Below are 9,777 nucleotides of genomic sequence, written 5' to 3'. Positions count from 1 at the left end.
CAGATGAACCCGCAGGTAGTCTAGGCTAATCTAGGCGAGCCACATCTATGTTTATATTATTAATATGTAATAAGCTCACTATCCAACTAGTTATGGTACCTGACAGTATCATTGCTGTTTTGAATTCCTCCCTAAGAATTTCAAGGACATTAAGCACACCTGTTTCACCCTGTAACACGATAAAAGTGGATAAAATCTTGTGAAGTAATCAGGGAATCCTAGAATAGTGCATGCTTATTATTTGTGCAATTATGTTACGCAATGCTGATTTTCCGGTATGTATATGATACGTCAAGTGTGTATAATTTATGTAAACTACATCGGAAAATCTAGTCTCAAGAGAGAAACGAATTATTAGTTTCAGTTGCAGATTTTAGACCAGCTATTTTATTCTAGTTTGGAAAGATTGTCTTTACTTTCTTTGAACATTCTTATTTCGTGGAACATTTCTGATCACTTTCTAAAGAGGTCTGGATGATTTACACAGTGTACAAAGAAAGTCTTGTCTGATAGTCTGGGAGTGGTGGCTTCTATCCTTTACTTGCCGAATCCGCAGGTGAGGTTTTGTGGAGAAAAAATAAATTAATAACTTCAAATTCCACACACTGAGTGGGAAGATGTTAAAGGTGTTACATTTGTATTATAACAATATTAATATAATAAATCGTGATAAGCACCTTGGTTGCGAGTCCCCAGATGGCTGGTCTGCCAATAAAAACAGCTCGTGCTCCTAAAGCCAGGGCCTTCAGTACATCTGTACCTAGTCTTATTCCACCATCAATGTACACTTGAGCCCTTCCTTTAACTGCCTCCACAATCTCTGAACGTGAATCTACCTAAAGAAAATATTACGGTGTTTAATGAATTTAAGTCTGTGTATTACTATACGTTTATTAAAGGGGAGAGTTTCCGTTCAATGATTATCACCTCCAAACACGATAGCTTCAGATATTTGGAGGGCTACTTCTTTTAGTACGGGAAATTATCACTGACAATTCTCAAGACAAGAACGTAAATTATTCTTTGTTGTTCATTTAGAGGTAGTGAAATTAAGGCTTCACCAAAGACGTGCTGGCAGATACACTTTATACGAAATATAGCCCATCTTTACCCGTTTAATTTTATCCGAAACTGAAAACCAAACAGCAAAAATATAAGAAAGGGTTTCTTGAGCGAATTAAAAATGAAAGCAGGCGAAACTGGGTAATTGATAAAAGAGAGACTTGATGTCACGGGGAACATAATCCTAGCCTTTCTTAAACTCATTAATAATTCATCAAGTTTAAACAAAGGAAATCATGAACGTGATGGCGTTTGTTTGGATATATGATTACGATTATAATTCTCCATTTTCTCCTTGGTTTAGTTTCGATTGACAAGATACATCAAACACTCAAGACAATGTTTGACCAAATTTCGAAACACCTCGAAGTTCGTCAAAAATACTCCGCTGCGCGTCGTATTTTCAACTCTCTTCTCGGAGTTTGGAAATGTGGTCAAACACGGTCTTTCGTGTTTGATATATTACTTGAAAGCACGCCTACACCTTTACAAGCACTTACAGTGGCAGGGACATAATCTAACTGTCTTCCACCGGTGTTGGAAACAATGACTCCATCAACTCCATATGCAACAGCCTCCCTTGCATCATCTGTTGTCAGAATTCCCTTTAGTATAATTGGTAGTTTGGTGATGCTTTTTAGCCAGTCCACAATTTCAAAAGAAATTGATGGATCAACCAGTGAGTCAGCAAAACTGTTGAAAGCCAAGCTACTAATGTGCTTACTTTGCTCAAAATTGGATGATTTCTTTGCTTCTGATAACTGGGATGCTTCAATGTTTGGAAGGTGTATTAAGTATGGCTGTAGAAGTGAGTGATTTTGGAAATCTGTCAGCCGTTTTCCGGGGACGAGTGCACTAACCATGAGGCCACCGCGCCTCCACAAAGTCTACTTATATTACGCTACATTTCTTGTTATACTTAAACACTGCATATAACAACAATTGGATTAAGAACATCGGGCTGAAAGTTGGCCAATAAAGCACCATAGATATAAGAACCAATTCAGCTCAACTTACTTACAGACATCACTTACTTTATAAAACATTACTTGCTTACAATACGTTATATAACATTAATCACTTACAATATAATGTACTATATACTTACATCACTTACAATTCATGACGTTACCTACTTACAATACGCTGTATTATTACTTACAAACATCTCTTATCATAGGTTGCATCACAACACGATGCACAAAATTGGGAGAAACTATGATAAAATTGTTTAATTAATTATTTATCATTGATTATTAGTATTATTATTATCGACCATTTGCCTCAAGTTTCTATGCTACTCGTCAGTTGCTTAGAAATCCTGATTCCTGCCCTTGCCTTTCTTGCCTTCTGTAGACTTCCTCCCAGATTTATGCCCCCATGTTCACCATACCACTTACCTCAAAATTATATTCATCGACAAGAATAAATTAAATGAGTTTGATTGAACATCGCGGTAAACAGTATTGCACAATGAGTTGCAATGACTTCCAATTCCTACAAACAATGTGAATACCAGCCTCCCGAGTTCTCAAATATAATCGCAGCTCAATGGCAGTCTAACTTTGGGACAAATAGAAGCAAAATCTCTAATGATGTTTAAAATTTTTGTCGTTTTTAAAATATTCTTCATTCAAATTCTCGAATCTGATTGGCTGTCAGCTGGCCTAATTTGATCAGGGCGGTGAATGTGCTATGTGTTTGTAACTGAACTGTTTATGGTCATGCCTGTGTAACTGTACAGTATACGTAATTTGCGCGCTGATTTTGGATGATTGCACTTGAATTCTCTCATTTTCTAATGCATCTCATAAACAGATTGTTGACTTAACTGATGTCTTCCTGTCTTCCTTTCATTCACCAAGAAGTTTTTTCTCAAATGTTTGTGTCATTCAGCTGTGATTAAGGTGGCTTACTAGAGTTTTAATGGATGATAACAGTGACATCACATTGAGGCAGCGTCCACGCTACGCCGGAGGAATTTGAAAACGCAGCTTTATTTCTACGGTTAGGCCTACCGCCCATACTAATCCGTCACGAAAACGGAGCTTTATCGAAAACGCCTTTCAAACCAGCTGAATTTGAAAACGCCGGCTTTTTTTTTCGTGTGGACGGAAAACATTTTGAAAATGGAACCTTTTGAAAACGATGGCGTCAATTTCCCTGCCCGAGTTTTCTGCAAACACAAATCCAAAATGACCTGTGATGGTTGCGTTTTCAAATTTCTCCGCCGTCGTGTGGACGGAAAACATTTGATGCATCTCAGAGTGAAAACTCCGGTTTCAAATTCCTCCAGCGTCAGTGTGGAGCCGTGCACGGCATACAATTCATGTTCGGCCACCCATATAGTCTCGCTGCAGTTTGATTTTATTTACTGATGCACGTAACAATGAAAGCGGGTCTAAGGGCTGAAGGGGAAGGGCACTATATATGTCCTACTGTGAAGTTCTTGCCCGGCCTGAGTTCAAATTCTGTTGGCAATCATAACCAGTTTCGCAAATCGCATGTACAAATACAGACCAAATTAACTTGGCACACTGATTTCTCACATATTGCAGTTGCCAGTTCACCATCAGGGTGAGCAAGCTTATGCTTTCCGGAGGGTGCAATTCCAACCGGCATAGTGAATTTTTGTCCGAGAACTGTTGTGGTAAGGTCCACTTGAGATATCCCACGGAGAATGCGTGGTCTAATTCGCAACCTGAAAACAATTCAGTTATAATGGGTCATGGTTAATACCATTTTTTACAACAGCTGCAGAAATTCTCGCGCGCTCATTGGCTACCGTAAACTTCCGAAAGTAACGACCCGTGCACACCCATTGTTCTGCTTATTAAACCTTTTGTTCAGAGACGTTGCCGTTGCCTTCGTGGTTTTCTTCAGCTTAAACTCCCTATGAACAATCACTGCACACAACGGTTACCGTCTCGCGCGTCACTACACATCTGTGACCATCAATACACATCAATTATCGTGACTAAACACAATTTACTTTTACTAGATGATTATTTCTAGTGCTGGTGAATGATGTTTAGTGACGGTGAATGATATCTAGTGATAGTATTAAACGTTGAATGACGTCTAGTGATGGTGGAATATATAGATTTAGCCAAGCCTAACAACGGAGCTCCTGATTAAAGTCAACCTGGCTTGAGCTTGCGATCCAATCGAAAACCAGTGCCCGGGCAACGGTCAACTTCAAATAAACAAGTGACCTCGATGAGCGCTAAACTTGAGCTCACGTGATACTGGTCAGTGGACACCTTGATTTGACAGGTGTCAATTGACGATAACATGGATGTCCAATATCAAATATGTATGTACCCTGTGAACCACCAGGAGCGCATCACTAGGAGCGTGCAACTCCCATACAAAGCCTATGTCACGGCATGTTTACAGACCGGTCTATTTTTAGGCTTCTTTTCCCGAAATAGAAAAAGAAAAATAGGTCAGTTTTGGTCTACATAAGCGCGCATCGGTAAGGAAGAAAAATGGCTGTTTTGCTTTTTAATCTTCCGGTGCAATGACGACGTCAGTTAAAAATTAAGTCCGTGCTTGTGATTGGTCACCGAGGTTACTGAGGGCCTCTTAATATGAGCCCGACGAATTTTGTGGCCTGTTCATATGGGAAATTTCAGCCCGGTCGACTGCGATGAAATTCAAGAAACAAAACCAAAATGTTGGAACGTAAACTTGTATCGTTCGCGGCTATTGTAGCTTTGTGGACTCTTGTAACTTTACTGATAAATTAAAGGTAATCCGTATACATCTGAGGTGGAAATGGATACAAGACAAAAATTATGCCATTTTTGCGACTATGTTGCGATAGCGAAGCTATTTTGTAGAAAAAGGTTTCGTCCCGGTAACCCGGAATGGAGTGTTCATATGGGAAATTTTCATCGCGGTTACCGAGATCTCGGTCGTAAAGACCGTAACCGGGTAACCGGGTCAGCCCCGCTTTTCATATGAACAAATCGAAATTTTTACGAAGAAAAGAGTGAGCCTGAGCCGAGCCTGATCGGTTTGACCGGGCTCATATGAAGAGGCCCTGAGGGGGTCTGAATTCGCGGTAAATTCAAACTAAAAAATAGATCGGTCTGTGAAAACGTCGTGACAGGAATATGGGGTAGTTGTACGCTCCTAGTGATGGGCTCCTGGTGTACGAATTAGCTGGAGTATGGCCGCCATGCTTCGCGACGTCGTCGTCGTAGGGCGCACGCGCCCCAGATCCACACCGCTAGCCACGTTGACCATGAAAAAAGAGTTGGATGGTTTTCTGTTCTATGCATGGATGTGTTTCTGTTCCCGTAGTTATGGTGCTCCGCTTGGCGGTTCGGGCCGCTGGAGCTCTGCTATAATGTTTAGCGACTATAAACGATGACAATGTGCATTGGTCAGCTGATTGGTGGTCATTGATGTGTAGCGATGGTGAATGAGAATGAAGACGTTAGCATATCGTGACACTTGAGCTCCGTTTTGTTGCATCCATAGGGAACCCATACAAGAAATATAATAGATTCCAACCAAGAGACTATCATCTTGATTCCAACCCATTATCTCCGTGTTCATATTAGTGTAGGACGTTTTTTCTGTAGGACACTTACTTATCATTTTCAACGGAGAGCATGGGAGAGGATCCGCGAGGAATATCTTAGCGTCGCGATCGCGTTTACGGTGGAACACTGTTTCGTGTCAAACCTGACTGACATTTTTTTTACAACAACAATTGTAGTCAAACAAACAATATCATAAAAAAGAAAAAAGTTTAAAATATATATATATATATATTTTTTTTTTTTTTTTTTTTTTTTTTTTTTTTGATTTCAGCTTGACTCGTGACTCGAACTTTTAAACCGGGTCAAAGACTCGTGCCACAATTTAAGGTCACTTAACTCGTGGGCTGATAACCCACCTTTTATATGCCTGCACGTTTTCCCTTTTCGTGTTTTCGTCGTTTGCTCCCGCAGCAAAATATTCAAAGGCATACTTTGGCAAGTGTTTCCTAGCGTAGTCTTCAAAGTCAGCCACACAAACAGGTTCTAACGCCATCTTTGAGAAAGCCAATGAATCCTGCATGATGATTCATGAGATTATGCAAGCGTATTGTGATCATGCGAGCGTATTTTGATTATGCAAGCGTATTTGAATAAGAACAAATCAGTGATGATTTGATTTGTACACTAAACACCAGAGTATGATTCCATTCCTCTCCAAATAAATATCTCTAAATCATCACCATGATGTCGAGAGATGTGTTAAAATCATGTCTGGAATCATAACAATGATCCCGTTTCCAACTTATGCGTAAAATCAAGTCTGCAATCATGGTAAGGTTTTACACCTTATGATCAATTTTTTTTCAATATTATGCTAATTATTATTTAGCTCGAAGAAGAGTTTTTAAAAACAAAGCCGTCACGTATGTATTTAAGTATGTATCCGAACCGAGTTTTATGCAAAGGCTCATTGCATACAAAAGAAAGTATCGTAAGAATCTTGTACTACCATACGCGAGAGAGCAGCTGAAATAAGTTACAGTATTTCTAGATCCTGTTTATTAAAAAAAAAACCGACACAGTGCTCTCAAGTCTCACGCATTGAGCATGAGGCTCACGCAAACGGATTCAATCTTGCGCTCTCACGCTGAAACGATTATTTCTCACGCATTGAAGGTTCCTTGCTGTTTTAGTCAAGTACATATATAATTAAGAGCAGCTTCGCCTAAATATCAACTAGACTTGGAAATAGCGAAAAAATCGAATTTCTTCAAACTCGCCCAGAATGAAGCCCTACGGGCACTAGTTACAAAAATATCGTTTTAAGTTCGATAAATCAAAAATTATTTTTTTCCGCAATTTTTTCGTTTCGATGCCCCAAATCGGCCAAAATCCATCGAAAATGAGCGGCATATTCAGAGGCTCGTAAACTCAAAAGTAAAAATCTTCATTACAAACTGATTACACGTCGTATTTGTACTTCCTTTTTTGTCTATTTAGAGCTAAATAGATCGTGATTTGATTAGAACTTAAATATTTGACGAATTTTCTAAATTAACGACCCAAGACAGCTTTACAAGAGGTCTACATTTAGCCTATTTTCAAATGCTAAAAAGGCGTTCTGGTACACGGCTTTTCCCAAAACGACTAGTTTGGTGTGAAAGAGCATTCTTTCTTCTTCAAATTAGTGAAATAAAATTTTTGGGTAAATAAAATCGCGAGCGCTGAGATAGCGAACTAAATGCAGCACTTCTTCCTGAAAACGTGACCTTTGACCCGAGCGTAACGAAACCGATTACTGCAAGAAAACCCGGAAGAAAAGCAAACGCTTCGTTATTTTGAAACAATTTCTAGTGATATCTCTCCGAAACCATGATTGCAAGAAACTATTTCCAGATATGAAATCTTACAGGGTCAAAAAAGGAGCTAAAGGGCGCATTTCGACACAATAACTTTGTTTGCTGAGAATTGAAGTCAATGACCGTTAACGAATTCCAGTGAAATTTGCAAACTTGAAGTATGTTAGCCGATACTTACCTGAATATTTATATTAATAGAAGAGTCGTCTTCTTGGATTAACCTTCAAAAGAAGCAGGATCCAGATTTGAAAACCTCTAAAAGAAGAAATGTTTAATGTTCCGTGACCTGCCCGCTGCTATAAATTAGCTTAAATTCCATGCACATGCCGACCGCATGTTTGTCGTAAAACCAACTGAACTCCACTGACAGTTTCCATGGGCAACCCCAAAATAAACAATCCCCAAAAATGTAAAGTGAAATTGGCTGTCTTCATGAACAGTTAGAAGCTAGAGTCAAGTTCCATTACCTTTAAAAAGTGCTTGAATTTATTTGTTTGCGTCGACTTTGTCCACTACTCTCACGTTCGAATGCCGCGAATCGGTCACGTATGGCAAGCCGTTTGTAGCAAAATTCAATCCTTTAATTATCATGATTCAATCCAACACCTGGAATATTGATTCAATCCAATACCTAAAATATTGATTCAATCCAATACCTGGAATATTGATTCAATCCAATACCTCAAATATTGATTCAATCCAATCCCTCAAATATTGATTCAATCCAATACCTCAAATATTGATGCAATCTTCCTGGGCCGAGCGCGGCCAACAAGAACGAGAGTAACTGAGCACTAGAGAGCACTCAAAACATGGCGGGCGAAGGAGAACTAGAGTTAGAAGTTGAGTTTCCTAAGTTTCTTGCAGACATCTTGGATAAAACGGAAATAATTTTTGAGAATTTTGACTCAGAAGTTGCAGAAGCGCACGCCGAAGTTCTACTGCGGATTCCATTACGATAGAAAGCGAAAAAGGACGAAATCATGGAAGACCATTTCTTAAAATTCCTGTTGAGGTGCTCGAGGAACTTTGAGGACTAGGATTCATCTGGACAACGATAACAATGATGATTGGAGTGTGGAGATGGACAATTCACAGAAGATTGACAGAATATGGCTTAGAAGATATGAGGGGTTTCGACAGCTTACCTGATAAGGAACCGAAATCATTCAAGAGTATGGATATAATTTCATTGCAGGTTTCTTTAAGTCCATTTGTTAAGAGACTAATAGTTGCATGACCGTGACATGTTGTGTTACCAGAGTTAACAATTGACATGTAATACGAGATTTTGTATTTTGAGCCTTTTGTTTTGTTCTGTCGTATTATCGAGATCGTGTTGTAAGCATATATTCGCATACCGTCATCGCGAGGAGAATAAACGTACAACTTGGAACCGTTTAAGTTACTTCGTTGTTTGTTTCGTTATTTTACGATTGTTACCGTCAACCGATTACAACACCATTGGGTTACGGGTTCAACGGAGAAGAATAAGAGAAAGGTTAGCAAAATTTGATCCCCAAAATACTGTCTTGAGATGGGGTGCGTAAATTCGCTTTGGCATCTGGATGGACATCACTCTCTGATCCGATGGAAAATACTAATTCACGGCTGCATAGACGGATTTTCTCGGAGAATAACGTTTTTGAAATGTAGTGCCAACAATAAAGCAGAAACAGTTCTTGAATTGTTTCTGGGTGCCGTTAAGAGAGACGGAGAATTTTGGCCTTCGAGTACGAGTAGATCATGGTGTTGAAAACGTTGGTGTGTGATATACAATGGAGCAGGTTAGAAGAGAGGAGAGGGGCAGCTTCACTGCAGGGCCATGAACACAACCAACGAATTGAAAGATTATGGAGGGATGTTTCCGTTGTGCTTCCCACTTGTACTTTTACACTTTTTGTAGTATGGAATTGTCAGGCATCCTGGACACTGATAATTCAGTGCATCTTTCCACCTTACATTTATTTTTCAACCAAGGGTAAACCTTGCTCTTTGCCAGTTCACTGAAGCTTTCAACCACCAAAATGTAAGAAGAGAAAAAAAAAAGACTGGTTGCCATACCAAATGTGGCTTAATCATATGATGCAGCCTGAAAACCCCCTTTCAAATGGAAAGTCATATGATTTTGAATACTATGGTGATGATCCGGATGGTCCAACTCCATTGGACAGTGATAACAATGTTGTAGTTGAAGAAATTGACCTGGGACAACTTGATTCAGTGCAGTCATTTGTATTGGAAAGGCTAGATCCCTTAAGATAATCAAGTCAAATGGAAGTAGACATCTTCCAAGAGGCTCTAGAACTAGTGACAGTTAAACTTGGGCAATTGACAATTGCATAATACTACATGTGTGT

At 39.4% G+C, this 9,777-nt stretch overlaps 2 protein-coding genes across 2 annotated transcripts in view; one reads left to right on the top strand and one right to left on the bottom strand.

Annotated features, from left to right (window-relative positions):
- The window catches only part of LOC110065123 (armadillo repeat-containing protein 7-like), a 9,998-nt gene extending 9,397 nt beyond the window's left edge, over window positions 1-601 (top strand). Inside the window, exon 7 of the mRNA XM_020772218.2 lies at window positions 1-601. This exon is cut by the window's left edge and continues 1,658 nt beyond it. The gene's annotated coding sequence lies outside the window, so the exon portion shown is untranslated.
- LOC110065130 (2-Hydroxyacid oxidase 1-like) overlaps window positions 1-8,184 on the bottom strand; it is an 8,745-nt gene extending 561 nt beyond the window's left edge. Inside the window, exons 1-5 of the mRNA XM_089289340.1 lie at window positions 5,975-8,184; window positions 3,551-3,763; window positions 1,563-1,938; window positions 678-836; window positions 100-169 (exon numbers count right to left, since the gene is read on the bottom strand). Coding sequence (XP_089145466.1) covers window positions 100-169; window positions 678-836; window positions 1,563-1,938; window positions 3,551-3,763; window positions 5,975-6,138 — 982 coding nt within the window. The 5' untranslated portion in view covers window positions 6,139-8,184. The remainder of the gene's footprint in view (window positions 1-99; window positions 170-677; window positions 837-1,562; window positions 1,939-3,550; window positions 3,764-5,974) is intronic.
- Window positions 8,185-9,777: the final 1,593 nt, after the last annotated feature.

This window comes from Orbicella faveolata, unplaced genomic scaffold (assembly GCF_042242905.1).
Source record: "Orbicella faveolata isolate gen_17 unplaced genomic scaffold, um_ofav_v1 contig_2, whole genome shotgun sequence".
NCBI lineage: Eukaryota > Metazoa > Cnidaria > Anthozoa > Scleractinia > Merulinidae > Orbicella > Orbicella faveolata.
The sequence above is the reverse complement of the archived record's forward strand: the minus strand, read 5'-3'. Positions and strand labels throughout refer to the sequence as shown.